The sequence below is a fragment of the Eptesicus fuscus genome, chromosome 3 (genome assembly GCF_027574615.1).
Source record: "Eptesicus fuscus isolate TK198812 chromosome 3, DD_ASM_mEF_20220401, whole genome shotgun sequence".
Lineage (NCBI taxonomy): Eukaryota > Metazoa > Chordata > Mammalia > Chiroptera > Vespertilionidae > Eptesicus > Eptesicus fuscus.
In genome coordinates, this window is record NC_072475.1 from 27077582 (window position 1) to 27093558 (window position 15977).

A 15977-nucleotide genomic window follows, 5' to 3' on the forward strand; every position below is an offset into this window, starting at 1 on the left:
CACGTGCCCCTTAGTCCGGGTGACGCCGTGCCCCTGGGTTCGGCCGAGACCAAACCAGAGGGAGTCGGACCTCCATTACCACCATTTGTCCACCATCCAGAGCTGAGGGGTCAGTGTTGACATGTACACATAAGGAACTACTGGACATTGAAATTGGGTCTCAAAAGAACTGTTGGTCCAGGGGGAAGCTCGCTACAGATTGATTCATTTGCCTGTCAGCATAACTATTATTGCTCGTCTCACATTCAGTTCTTATTAGTATATATCTAGTGACATATGATCTCGCTCATCTAGGGGAAATGATGAACAACATAGACTGAGGAACAAGAACAGAACCAGAAGCAAGGAGGCATCGATCGGACTATCGGGCCTCAGAGGGAGGATAGGGGAGGGTAGGGGGAGGGGGGGGGGAGGGGGAGAGTTCAACCAAAGGACCTGTATGCATGCATATAAGCCTATCCAACGGTTAAGTTCAACAGGGGATTGGGGCATGCGTGGGGAGAGGGGTGGGATGGGAATGGGGGGATGAGGACAAATATGTGACACCTTAATCAATAAAGAAATTAAAAAAAAAAATAAAATAAAATAAAATAAAATATTCAGAGCTTTCTAACCCAAAAACTATAAAAAAAAAAAAAAAAAAAAAAGGATTAGGTAAGAGTATACTAATATTTGTACGGTCCTTGATACCTATTTGTAAACTGTTTGTCAGAATTAGTGTACTAATTAATATTCTCACCAAAATGTGTGCTCTACTACTGTTTTATGGTACATTAAAAGTGTTTCTTTTTTAAATTGTCCTTTATTTCCTTGACAATGTTGACCAACGTTTTTCTACATGATTATTCAACATTGAGGTTTCCCATTCTTTGAATTTGTCTTTTATTCTTCTAATTGTTAATGAGTGTATTATAGTATTTTTATTTCCAATTATTATTTCTTCTTCTATTATGTGCATGTTTTTAGATCTTAATATTTTTCTTGTTTACATAAGTTGAAATTACTTGCTTTTTATGACCAAGGTGTCATATATTTAGCCATTTTTTGTCTTCTCATTTTTATAGTGTTTATTTGTTGAAATGTAGTTGTTTACATAGGAAACACATAGATTTTTATCTCTGAGTTTTATGTCTTTATTATATCTATGGTTTGAAAGACATTTACTAGCCAGATACAAGATAAATATGCAGCTAATTGTTTTCTGGGCTTATGTTTGAATTACTTAATTTATATGTATATATATATATATATATATATATATATATATATATATATATATACATACATATACATATGTGTGTGTGTGTACATCTATATATACACATACACATACATATACATATATGTGTGTGTGTGTGTACATCTATATATATATAAAAGGCTAATATGCAAAGTGTCCCCTTAGGAGTTTGATCGCTCACTATGACATGCCCTGACCACCAGAGGGCGGCATGGAACAAAGGAAGGCCCCAGTAGGCAGCTGAAAGGCCCCTATCAGCCCTGATCTCCAGCCAGGCCTAGGGACCCTTCCCATGTGTGAATTTTGTGCACTGGGCCTCTAGTACATATATATAAAACTACATATATACATGTTATTATTATATGTTATATATACATATGTATTTTATGTCATCACTTTGTGATAAACTGTGAGATTATTCTAATGGCAATTATGCTGTTTTAATTTTGTAAATGTTATCTATTTTGTAGATAATTTTTAAATATTGTCATTATCATATGTTTACTTTTCCAGGTAAATATAAAGGTTTTGTTATTAAGTCTCCAATAATATTCCATTGAGATTTATATGAAAACTATTTTAAAGCATCAATTGATAAAAAATGAGTTAACTTTTTAAAAATTTAGTGTCAGTTAGGATTTCTCAGTACTTATTTAATATCTATCAACACTTTTTAATACTTATTTTTTCTTATAGTCAGTCAACTCACTTCTATGCCTTTAAATATTTTTAGTATTTATATAATTGTTCTTCTCATTCGATTTTGCTAATTGGATTTGCCACCATTTCAAGTTCTATATGGTGAATGATAGTGAACAATAAAACATTTTTTGGAAACACATTTTATATACAGTCATTTTGCTGATATTATCATTTGTAATAGTGTTGTTGTTTTTATTGGATTCTTTTGGAAGTCTTAAGTAAAAAATAGATACATATAAGTGTAACTTTTGAAAGAAATAGGTATGTTTTTTGTATGTCTTAAGGCATTAAACAGAAAATTTAGATAACTGTGTAAATATAATGGAAATAGTAAGCATCCTGTTTTGCTTTTTTAAAATTTTATTTTAATGATATTAGCAGCATAGTGCATTCTAATTGATTTATCTATTTAGCAATAATTTATATATATAAAAGGCTAAGCGATTGTATGACAGTCTGACTGACGGGAGGTATGACATGCACTGACCACCAGGCTCAAACAACGCAGGAGCTGGGAGCTTCAGTGACTTGGCAGCAGCAGTTCTTTGCTGACACACCCCGGCATCAGAGGGAGGGAGCCTGATTCCTCGCAGGGCCATGCGATTCCACCTTCGGCCATGGGTTATGTTGTTGCTGGGGCACTGTTGGCCCCGCATCTGGTTTACTGCACACTTGCATTTGTGTCCCACACTCTGTACAACAGCAACTTTGCAGAGTGCCCACTTACACTCTGGGATCCCTTGAGGGATGTTAGAGAGCCGGTTTTGGCCCAATTGTCACAGGCCAGGCTGAGGGACCCCACTCATTCCACAGATGCCCTTCGAGCCCTGGCACTGCCCAAAGTGTGGCCGGCTGGGGAGGGACCATGGGAGGTTGGCTCCAGGGCGTGCCTGGCCCATCTTGCCCAGCTCTGCCCTGCCAGCAACCTTCTAATTAATTTCCTCTTAATATGCATGAATTTGTGTGCCCAGGCCACTAGTTTAAAAATATTTTTTAAATTTATCTTTAGTGTTGAAAGTATTATAGGTATTCCCCTTTCTCACAATTGACCCCTTTTAGCCCACCCCAATCACCCCCAAAATTACTATTATATGCTTATTCACAAAGTTAACATAAATGAGAAGCTTTATTTAATGTGCACCTAGCTATAAGCTTTATAGAAAAATAAGTCATCAATCCAATTAATAATACTTAATTATTTACACTACACATACCTTGAATTGCAGCATGTCATTTTTGTGATATTTCACCTCCACACGAAGAGTTGAGATGGGTTCTGATGGTTGCTTTATTCGAGCATTTGCAGTATTCAGCTGGAGGTCAGCAGTTATACCCATTGATGAATACTCAGTTGAAGTGACTAAATAAGAGTTGTCATTTCTAGGAAAGTAACAATCAGGTGCTCTGGACATAGTCTGAAAACACAATATATGTTTATTGACAAACACTGTAAGCAATGTAATATTTGGCTCTTAAAAATGTAAGGTAAACATGCTTAATCACATGATGTTTGCTTTACAGATTTTATTGTTTAATATAAAGTGAAATTGCAGTCACAACATAAAATATCTATTACGTAACTCAAGATATCATGTACTAAAATACTATAGACAATATTTGTATTTTAACTCTAAAAGTAGACCAGTAGAGCAGAAAGATCAAATTTCTATTTTCAACTCAGAAAATAGAATGATTGTGTAGTCTTTGCAAAAATTAAGTATATTACTCATAAATTTTGATCCATGCAAATTTTGATCTTTATACTGACTATTGCCCTTTGTGTGTTAAACAACCCTCAAAAGGGCAAGTACTTAAAATTATTTTCTCCTACTTATGCAAAACTATAATATTCCTCATTTCATGACTGGTCCTTATATTGGTCAATTACAACTTGACCGGTACTTGAAATAAAAATACTGACCAAAGATCAGAGCTAATTGGTTTACATAAGGGTGGAACATAGGATCTAAGAAAAACAATAATAATTGTGGCACTAACTACTAGTTGATTACCACAATCCATTATTCAATCTTTCTTATTTATTAAATTACTAGAGGCCCAGTGCATGAAAATTCATGCACTGGAAGGTGGAGGGTGGGGGTCCCTCAGCCCAGCCTGCCCCCTCTCACAGTCTGGGAGCCCTTAGGGGCAGGAGGCGACCTGGTGATCAGAGGAAGGAGATGCCCCCATCACACCTCTGCTGCTGCCACTGCCGGCAGTGCAAGCTTCGGCCGGCCCTGGTTACCTGAGCCTCAGGCGGCCCTGAGCAGCCACCATTGGAGGCTTACCTGCGCCTCAGGCGGCCCTGGGTGGCTGGGCAGCTGCCATCCGAGGCTTGCCTATGCCTCAGGCCAGCCCTGGGTGGCTAGGGGACAGAGGGCCCTGGGGACTCCAGAGGCAGGCTTGTGGAACGGGGGCTGAGGGGACTGGGCACCATCATCTTGTGGCTGTGAGTGCCGCCATCTTTGAGGGCATGGCAGCAATTAGCATATTCCCTCCTTATTGGCTGTGGGCACTGCCATCTTTGTGAGGGTGTGATGGTCAATTAGCATATTCCCTCTTTATTAGATAGGATTATACTTTTGGGAGAAGAAATGTACCCATCTACATTTTCAATTCTCTTTTGAGCAAGATGTATATGACCTTCCAAACCTCCTTAAAAGAAAATGGTATAAGGTGATTAATTAGGATGCCCTTTGCACTTATACTTTCTGGACTTGGAATGCATATATAATGGTGGAAGCTATAACATAAGATTGATGATGAAAAACAAATGAGAAATATAGGACACTGATGACATTGAGAGTTCAACATATTAGGCTTTGGATTCTTATTTATAAAAAAAATCCTATTTTGTTTAACAAAATCAGATTTAGCTCTCTAATACTCTCAGCTTCAAGCAATCCTTAACTGATAGGAATACTACAATACTTATTTCAACTCCATTAAACTGAATGTCAATAGAATCAGAACTATGATTGACTTCAGAAAATTGCAGAATCTATATATGTCTCTTTCATAGATAGCTTTATTTATTCCTAATACAAATTCCTCTTTATCATTGTATAAGTGTTCTTATTTATCTTTCTTACTGTTAGTTGATAAGCATTGCTAAGTTTTTAGTCATGATGAAAACAATCTTGCTGCATAATTTACGGAAATAGTATAAAAACCTATAGAGTTAGTATTCAACAAATCATTTTTTAAAACTTGGTTTATCCACGTAATATCTAATTAATTAAAATTAATTAATTAAATATGTCTTGACTAGGTTTTATTTTATTTTTAAAACTCAGCCCTGTCCCTCTTCACACATGAACATCATTTCTAAGATTTTTAAATCTAAGGTTTCAGTGATATCAGAGCAATAGGACCCTTGAGAGTTTGTGTGATCTGATGCCAGCATTAAGTACAAATGTGAAATTGGGTGAAGACAAGGATAATTTTGAGATACAGCCAGCAGATACACCACAATTTTATTAAATGTAGTTATGTTATCCAAAGTGCCTGAAAAATAACTTACACTTTCATTCAGTCTGGCATTTACTAAGTGAGGTCTGGAAAATTAATTAAGATAAAGAAAAATTTTCTATCAGAATTCCTAATTTTAAATCCCAAATGCTTATCCAGATGAATTTAGTCTCTATGCTGCAGAATTAAAATTATAATATGTAAAGATTACAGTGAAATGCTTATGTGAAAACCATACCATGGATCAAAATTAAAATTCTTATTACCGGTTGCCATAAACAGCCACGCTCTTCGCAGCTTTCCTTGGTTGCAGGTTCTGCATCTGGATAACAATTAAACCTTTCATTTTCTGAGAAATTTTGATTCCACTGAACGGTAAAGTTTTTTCCAAGGTTAAACTTGAGATTGTAAATTAGGAGAATCTTTGGAGACAAAGAAAACATTAAAGATTATTTCTGACCATTGGACAATTTAAATGTATTTAGCATTTATAAAATGCAGCAACCACAGCAATTCTTCAAATCAAGTCATAAGTGTTTTAATATAATACTTAAAGAATGGAATAGAATGACACTAAAATGGCTGATGCCTCAAAACAGGAAAACTATGAGAATTATAGATATGCAGGTAAAGTATTATCTTTAAATCAGACATAAGTTCAATTCTCAGTTCTTTCATTTAGTGCTCATGAGTCTTGGGAAAAATTGTCTACCATCAACTTTTTCACATTTTTAAATGTCAATAATGACCCCTACTAAAAGAGGGTGCTATATAGAATGAATATGTAAACTTTAAAGCACCTAGAATAATGCCTGGGACATACGAGGTATGAAATACATGTTAGGTCCCTCAAGGAAGAAAAAGGTAAGAACAAATTGAGCACTTTGGTTGATACAGAGGCTCCTAGAGTCAGAGGAGGAAAATAATTATTCATACTTATTTCTTTAATTTTGTCCTTAATTTTATTCATTGTTGAAATATTTGAGGAACAAGTTAGAGGAGTGTTAATATGGCATTATGCATAAAAACAAAAATATATTAGAGAAAGAGAGAGGGAAGGAGGGAGGGAGAGAGAGAGAGTACATATGTATATTCTATCCACAATTATATATATTATTGGGAAATTGCAAAGTTACATTTGGTTATTGTTTATATAAGTTGGGAATAACATGGAAATAATTTGTCCCAGAGTTTCATCTACATAGCTTAGTTTTTTATGCCAGTGTATTTTCATAAATCTACATTCAGGAATATTTTTTTATGACAATCAGAATTAGGAAGCTATGTCTACTAGTATCTGTTCAAATCATTACATAAACATAAAAATAGACATATGTAAGTTGAAATTGCAAAAAACAAATAAAATATTTTTGTATTATGTGTTCTTTATCATCTTTGTTAGAGTCATAAAGTTCTCAAATAAACTTGTACTATTTAATTTCTATTGATTTATTCCTGTTGTCTTAGGAATATATAAATTATGCTATATTTACTAAATAAAAATAATTAGCCAATACATATTTTTATAGAAGTACCTAAGTGAAAAACTCTGGGCCAGGAGACTTAAAAGTTAGACAAAAATACTCTGAAAATATTGTGTATATAAAATAATTTATAATTTATTTAGGTGGATATTACTAATAATTCAGTATTATACTGTATAAGTGGTAGAAAAGTAAATACCACTAAAAATCACTTCTGTGTTTTAAATTATTATTTTTAATATTTAACTACATAAATTTATTACCCAAAGCAACATTATGATTTAAATATCTCATGTTATAAATGAGGAGGCTGAGATAATTAAAGATTAATTTGATATGTTTAAATGCACATATATTCCTTTTTAGTACACCTGTTCAAAAAAGCAAAAAGTACAATATGGATCTTGTACTAGAAGGGCTGTAAACAAAAAATGTGAAGAAACATATACAACGTATATTGAGGACAATGAAAGTTCATGAAAGAAGAAGCTGAGAGAATAATTAAAGATGTGGCTTAAATCACACCTGAGAGTCTTAAAGGAGAAGCTAAAATATTTACACTATTTTATGCAATAGAAGTACCTTAGAGTTCAGAGTAGGAAGATGGTATAAAAAAATACTAGGGAGGTACAGATAAGTACTATTAAAGACAAAATGAAACAGGGAGAAGTAGCAAGGAGGTGCCTTAATATTGATATCTAAATATAAACTGGAATGACCTAAAATGGAATATTGTCAGCACAAGGAGAAGAAAATAAAAGAAAAGAAAGATATGTCATGAAGAAAAATAAACACAAAAGCCTGAGTGGTTATGCAATGTTAAATATGAATACATGACAAGGAAAACATTTTAAAAGATGATATTTACCTTGTTGGAAGCATCGTAAGTGTAATTGTAGTGAGGCTGCATTGGTTCATTGTTTTCTTTCACTGTAACTTCTGTAACATCGTCTGTGAGCCCCAAGATTTTAATAGTCTCAAATGCTAAAGCAGTTCCTTCTTGGTATGATGAGTGTGTGCAGTTGATATCTAACTTGTTCTGCAAAAAATATATAATATTCTATACTAAACAGAAGGTCTTTGGATACATAATGAAATAACAATGCAATTGTGAAATAGGAAGCAAACCAATCATCTATCCTTCCATTTCCACCAGCTCTCCAGGTCCAAGTAGCATATACCATATAAATACAGTATACCCATTAGTAACTCTTCAATTTTTTGTAAACATGCCATAACATTTATAATCAAAGATTAAAACTAATATATATCCTTTCTACTCCAGCCCTAATGTTGAAGAATAACTTAGTTTGGGGTAAAAAAAAATAATATATAAAGAAACCCAATACCTACAAGAAACATTGTTATTAATTATCAAAATGTAACCTTTTCCATACAGTTTTTTTTTTCATCCTCACCTTAAATCCATGACAACTATTGCTATGACTGATATATCAAAACATACTGAGGTAAGTTGAGATAATTTTTCTATAGCATGTTTCTTAAATCAGACATAATAGTTTAAAAAGTCTTAAAATGTCTGTGCATCAATTCATCATCATTAAGTTACCTATTACATTTAAATATTTTAAAATATAAGCTAACAGTTTATTTATAATTTAACAATTTAATTTCATAATTTATTTCATTTCTTTCTATTGCAATCAGGATGTAAATGTAAACATATTTCAAAAAATCCATAATAAAGGCATAACCCAGACTTTAACGAGGTATATATTTAACTGTGTCCAAGGAGAATGCTTACATTGGAAACAGAAAATATGTACAAAATGTAGGTGCCATTTTCTATGGTATCTGAAATAGAAAAAAAAATAAGTTATTAGATCACATTGTAAGGTTAAAATTTCTGCTCTATTTTTACACTTATACTACATGAATTTTGACCCTGGATGGTGTGTTCAGTGGTTAGAGCATCAGCTTATGACTCAAAAGGTCACAGGTTTGATTCCCAGACAAGGTCATGTACCTGGGTTGCAGGTTCAATCCCAATCAGGCTCTGAGCAGGAGGCAACCAATCGATGTCTCTCTCTCTCACCCTCCCTCTGTCCTACTCTCTAAAAATCAGTGAGTGAGGACTAAAAAAACAAAAAAAAAAGAACTTTGAAAAAAATACTATTTAGTAATAAAGCAAATTAAACAAATTTTCCATTTAAATTAAGGTTTTTATTTACCTCTAAATGAAGTAATCTCGGTAGAAAGTTTCCAGTAAATAAAAATAATGAATGCATATTTGTTTAGTTCAGTTTTTTAAAGACTGCTAAAATGTTTATGGAAATTCAGAGAAAACAAAACTTATAATAAAAAATAAATTTTTATCAACATTTTTCTTTAACAGAGAAACTTAAAATTATAACCAACATTTTTTCAAAGAAACAGAGTGAAAATATAAAAGGGATCCTAGGATTTATGCAATTCTCTCAATAACATTAATTTACTTATAATTTTAATCCTAGGAAATAAAATTAGAATCAGAACCTGAATTTAAGGTCATTTTGTTGTTTGTATGTTTACTTACAAATTAATTTTTCATGAAACTGTGATTTTATCTTTTGAAAGCTCATGATTATATAGATATCATCTTTAGTTGACTGATTCAGTCATACCTTCATATTTTTATTCATCTTCTTATGTAAAGATAGATTACCAATATCAAGTTTTACAAGTAGAAAAAAGAAATATATTTAGGATATTTATATCATTAAAGAAACAAAAATAATCTTAAAGTCAAGTTCCACATGCTAACAGCAGAGGTATTATCTCAACAACATTTTTTATTGATGTTTACAAATAATTTAGTTTGCTGGAGTCCACTTTTATGCCATTTTTATGTAGTCAATGCTTGGCACCTATTCTCATGGGCCAGCTCACTCTAGTGTTCTTAGGCTCTAAGGTATTTGAGAAAAATTAAGAAGGCTAGTGTGCTGGAGTAGAATGATACATGCAGGGCCGCAGGGGATATCGAGAGAGAGAGAGAGAGAGAGAGAGAGAGAGAGAGAGAGAGAGAGAGAGAGAGAGAGAATGTGTGCACACAACAGTACAGGTAATAGCGAGTGCTTTAAGTCTTGGTAAATACTGTAGTGCCTAACTGAGTGAAACAGAAAAGTATATATATGGTCTTGAGCAGAGATGGGATGATTTGAATCATCTTCTGAAAGAATGCCTCTACCTGCTGGATTGTAAATAGAATGTAAAAGGGTTTATTTAACAAAATCTATCTATAAATACAAAAGCCTAAGTGACAATTATGACCAAATAACTCAATGACCAGTCGATCAGTCGCTATTATGTGCACTGACCATCAGGGGGCAGACGCTCAATGCAGGAGCTACCCTCTGGTGGTCAGTGCACTCCCACAGCCAACTTCCCACAGCGGACCAACCTACCATAGTCTACCCCCCCACCGGCCAGCCGGCCAACCTCCTGCAGTCTCTTCCCCCAGCCAGCCGGCCCCAATTGACCCCTCCCTCCTTGGCCAGGCCCCATTGGCCCAATCTGGGCTGGCCGGTCAACCTCCCGTGATCCCTCCCCCCCCTCCAAGACTGGACAAGATGGCCTTGATTGCCGGCCAGGACGAGAGCCCCCACCCATGCACAAATTCATGCACTGGGCCTCCAGTAGACCTATAAAACACTTAAGTAGCTAATGTAATAATAAAGTAAATGGTAGTGACGACAGACATGGCCTGATGAGGGCACCCAGGTAAGGTAGAACCAAGAAAAATTCCCAGGTTGAAGAGAGGAATCAATTCTAGGGTTTTCAGCATTTTGTAGAGATGAAATTATCAACTGACAAGGGGAACACTGTATGTAGAGCAGATATATTGTGGTATTAGTTATTGTGGTAATCTATGTTTCCACAGATAAAACTTAATAAAATAGGATTTTTCATAGATTTCATATTTTCAAATTATAAGAGAGCACACCAATAAGACTACTTCTTGGAGTTAATTTAGAAATATTTGTATGTTTAAAGGCACAGGATAGTCTTTAATACACAGAGAAGTAGTGCCCTATAAAATAGGAACTAAACTATTTTGTATACACATATATTAAAAACATACCTCAGAGCCCTCTACTAAGAGAAATGGGATACAAATACTTCACAAAATTATGAAGGTAACTGTAATAGATAAATTATAGCCAAACAAATATATTTACTATTGGCATAATTAGATATTTTAAAGAATTGGTTCTTTATTCTCATGGTTTATTGAATTCCCAAGTTTGGGCTCAAGAAATAAAATTAAAGACACAATTGAAATAAATTTTGAGCCATTTATATAGTAACATTCTTATAAAATAATTTGACACATTTAAATATATTTCTCTTTGTTTTTACAGTAATTAAATTTTATTTTTAATCACTAGAATCATGTAACACAGTTGAAAATTTGATGTGATTTGTACATGTGGATTTAACTAGTTTAATTAAGAAGGATAATCTAATAAACTCTCTACACTTGTCAAAGACATTTATAATGATCCAATAGACAAAACTAAATATTGCAATTAAAATATAATTTAAATAACAATGTTAAATTTCATTAAGTAACATAGACCCTAAAAGATATTAAAAACAGGAATTAAAAATTAAAACAAGTGACAGTTTTGAAGTGAATGCAACTTTATATTAATAAAGTCAAATATTTTCATCATCAGAATGAACATTTAAAAGCATATCTCCTTGCCTGGCTGGCATGGTTCAGTGATTGAGCATTGACCTATGAACTAAGAGGTCATGGTTCAATTCCTGGTCAGGACACATGCCCAAGTTGTGGGCTGGATCCCCGGTGGGGAGCATGCAGGTGGCAGCCTATCAAGGATTCTCTCTCATCATTGATGTTTCTATTTCTCTTTCTCACTCCCTTCCTCTCTGAAATCAGTAATAAAAAAAGAAGCGTATCCCCTTTGAGACTTACCTTTAGTTTCTCCATCATCCCAGAAAAAGTCTCCTTTTGCTCTGTTATCTTCATCTAATGCAACTATAAGTCCTAGAGGGTTCTTTCGGCTGTTAAGTAAGTTTGTAAGCATATATGATTAAAAATAAATATATAATATTAAAAGTTCTAAATAAGTCCATTTCAAACTAAAGGATGTTTTATGAATTCCACATCCATATGAGAAGATATTAATACAATTCATGTCTATGTTCATTAATAATTTTTAATGATGAAATAATTTGTGAGATTATAAAATAAATTAAAGGAATGAATATAATAAATACAGAATTTCTTGGAAGCTAAGACACCAGCAATTCAGAAATAGTATATTTCAATTAAAATGAGAAATAATTAAATATATCTTATGAATGCTCAATACATCATATATTTGTCACATTTCAATTAACCCCAAATTGCAATGTATCAAGGCTACATCTTATATACAAAGTAATGAAAAGCCAAACATTTGTAAGCACTTAATGAGATCTCTAATAATCTTAGAAAGGAAGCTAATTCTAGTATAAGAAATGGGGCATGGGATCACTAAAATTTTTCTGTTGTATATCATTTTAGGTTTTTAACCTAAAATAATACCCCTGAAGCTATATGGTATAGGCAACTGCCCTATACAGACTATATTCCTTCCAGCAGGCACTCACCAAAGTGTATGTTTCTCTTGTTTTAATACAGCTTTAAAGTATAAGCTATTGTTTTGAGAACAGGCACGAAACAGTTACCGTATTAAAGTAAACAATTCTAGAATGCCAATATAATGAAATTACTAGCACATTCCTTCACTCATTAGTTTGTTCCTTTAACAAATGTTTAGAGAAAATTAGAGGCCAGAGACTATTATTTGTCTGGGTACTAATGTAGTCAAAAGTCAAGTCCTTGCCTTCATGGAATTGTAGTCTAGAAGAGTAAACACACTACATACACCAAGGCATAAGTAATATAATTCCAGATATTCTTAATGTTATGAAAAGAAACCTCAGGGTAAGGAATAGTGAGTGACTATGTGTTGGGGGTTGCAGAATATGAGGAAAGATGTGAATTCAATATGACGCCTTCTATGCCCTCATACCCAGAATGAATGCTGCAAGATGAAGCACCTGAATTTTCAAGTTTCTTCTTTTTTTTTTTCTAAATATTTCTGGGTTTGATTATTACTGAACAATTTAGTTTCTATCTTGTCCTTTATCTAAACTTAACTATCCACCTCATTTATCAAGTTAAAAGTAAAACACTATAGCAGAATAAAATGTATTGTGACATTTAGGTATTGAAAATCCAAATATTTAAAAAAATGATACTTTTGTCAAGTATAGAATTTACTTTAATATTTCTTATTTTATATGAATCAGTAATTAACTTTCTTTATAGGATTAATTATACATATTCTATAAAGAATGTCCATACATTTTTGCACAGAAAATAAATTTCCAATATATTTAGGTCTATTTTTTAAATTAATAAATTTGTATTAATATACATAATTTAATTCTTCTTTTTATAACCATGATGGTTAGTAAGAATTTCCTCCATATGTCAAACTTTTTCTGGTGGATAACTAAACATTAATCTTAGATTCTTAAAATTTATGAAATATTGAAAGAAATGATATTTTAGATTTTAGGTTATAATTCTCCATGTTACCTTGCCGCTGTAGTCACAGCAGGTTGCTGAATGGGGATAATATAACCTCCTCTAAGATGTAATCCTATTTTGTCTCTTGGGAGATACATATTAATACGCTGTTTCCTCCATGGTCTTTTTGCACCCTAATATTTGGAAGTTAAGAAGGTTTTTTGTTAGTAGTGTAACTTCACACCCCATTTTACAAGCATCAAAATTTATATGTAGAGATAATTTTTAGTATGATGATTAATGTCATCCAAGTAAATATTGTTTTCTAACTTTTAAAGAAAACATTTTTTTTCAGTTTACTAAGCAAAGTAGGGGTAAAATTAGTTCATTTTTCTCAAAAAAAAAAAAACAACCAAAAAATATAGAAAAATCTATTTCTCTGCTACAATAATTAACAATAATCTTAACCAGCCCTATTTTATTGTTTTATAGTTAACTATGTTTCTAAAAATGGTTTTTTAAAATCAGTGTTTCTATAAAAATAAAAGATCTATTTAACAAATATAAATGATATGCAAAATAATGCCTTTAAAAAAAAACACTTTTCAAAATGTCTTGTTTAATTAAATAAATAGAATGTGTGTATGAATGCTGCTGTTACCTTTTTGGGGTTGAAATAAAAATCTTTCCCAAATATTTAAGTGTAGTATATAAAAACAAATGTTTAAATTAGGTCAATACTCATTCTTCTGGCAATGAGATAAATATACAAAATAGAAACAGTATTAAAATGTCACCACTCCTTTCTAAAATTACTCCAGACCTTTTATTTTCACAATTTGAAAATAATATAAATCTTTATATAAAAAATATAACTTTATATTAACCATGTGCAACAAAACATATACTTGTTCACTTACAATGAAATGTACAAATCTTACACATTATTTAAATTTGAAACTATTCATTTCCTATAATAATAACAGAAATACTGCAAATAGATATGGTACATGTTTGGACTTAAGTTTCCATGTAAAGATGTTTCACAATATAATACTTGTGAGTCTATTATGATATTAAGTTTACTTACAGTTTCATAATCATACCAAGTAGCATCAGGGATGTATGCACTCACTGTCTCTGCTCCCTATAATAAAGCAAGATAATTTTTATATATGTGTGTATCGTATTTGATATGTATGTAGTTTGCAAGTTTATTTACAACTTAGTAAAATTTAAATATCTATGTCTACTTAAATGAGAGTTCATTATTATTAGTACTAGAAGCCTGATGCACGAAATTCGTGCAAGGAGCAAAGCCCTTGCAGCCATGTCTGCTGCCTCGGCCCTTGCAGCCCAGGCTTCATCCAGAAGGATATCTGGAAGGTCGTTGGGCTGTCTGGTCTAATTAGCATATTAAACTTTTATTATTATAGATAAGATCTGATTTTGAGTCTAAGTAAAGCTTTCTTTTTCAAAAGTATGCAATTTTCTTCTTCCCAGTTACACATTATGTATTTTAAAGGCATAAATCTAGTTAATATTTTATAATTTTTTCAAAATGTCTTCCACATTTTAGAATTTAATTTGACATTTATTAGGTTGAAACACTCTTTTGAGGATTGTTTATTATGAAGGTGTTTTGTAATTTAGTGTAGATTTGGTTATAGAACATCCCTTTAAGCAATAAATTTATAAATTTCAAAACCTACCTGCTTCAAGACTGGGGTAATAAGTAATGAGGGGCCCCATAGGAACTGAGTGTCCTCAATCCAGCTATTTGTATCCTGATAAAACCTAAGAACAATGACAATGTTTATAATATAATGATAAAACATAAGTTTATCCAAATTCCTTATTTGGTTAACCTTTACAGTTTTTCCATGGGAATGATTATTAGCTTAATTTTATTTGCTTCATATGTCATTTTGAATCTATATTTCTTACATGTTTATGGTTCAACTGATGCTCGAGAGATAAGAAAGGAAGGAAGAGAGGAAAGAAAGGTGGTGGAAGAAAATAGCGTATCTGGAATTCAAAAAAGTCTATCATATATTCTAAGATTTTTTATCTGTAATAACTATTGTGTTTAATTAATTTTATCCTATAAGATGGGTTCATAAAGTACCAGAAATCTTTTCTATTCTACATTTTGCCCTTTAATTTTTTTTCATTATTAACTTCCATTTTGACTTGGATTTGAAAGGATCTTTAGTCATTTCTTGAGGAAAGGTCTTGCCTTCGTGAAGATATACAAAGATAAGTACGATTCATTGTTGTTGCTGCCCCCCGCCCCATATTACATTTGTTCTATATTTAGGAGATTTTCACAATATATAAATGATATGTTTTCATTAATCCTATATTTAATCTTGCTTATTGAAATAATTTCTCTAATTCATTCTCTATACTTACTCTACATTTTCTAAATTATATTCAAGATTCAGATTTCTCCATTAATCTTGTCCAAAACACCATTCTATCATTCTACAGTTCATCAAATCATTTATATGAATGTAAAAATAAGGAGTAG

General features: G+C 32.5%; 1 protein-coding gene across 2 annotated transcripts in view; it reads right to left on the bottom strand.

Annotated features, from left to right (window-relative positions):
• The window catches only part of SI (sucrase-isomaltase), an 89334-nt gene that overhangs the window by 40184 nt on the left and 33173 nt on the right, over window positions 1-15977 (bottom strand). For both annotated transcript variants that reach the window (XM_054711078.1, XM_054711085.1), the window contains 8 exons: window positions 15157-15241; window positions 14535-14591; window positions 13514-13638; window positions 11837-11925; window positions 8663-8712; window positions 7766-7936; window positions 5680-5835; window positions 3157-3357 (listed from right to left, as the gene is read on the bottom strand). In XM_054711078.1, the coding sequence (XP_054567053.1) occupies window positions 3157-3357; window positions 5680-5835; window positions 7766-7936; window positions 8663-8712; window positions 11837-11925; window positions 13514-13638; window positions 14535-14591; window positions 15157-15241 (934 nt within the window). The remainder of the gene's footprint in view (window positions 1-3156; window positions 3358-5679; window positions 5836-7765; window positions 7937-8662; window positions 8713-11836; window positions 11926-13513; window positions 13639-14534; window positions 14592-15156; window positions 15242-15977) is intronic.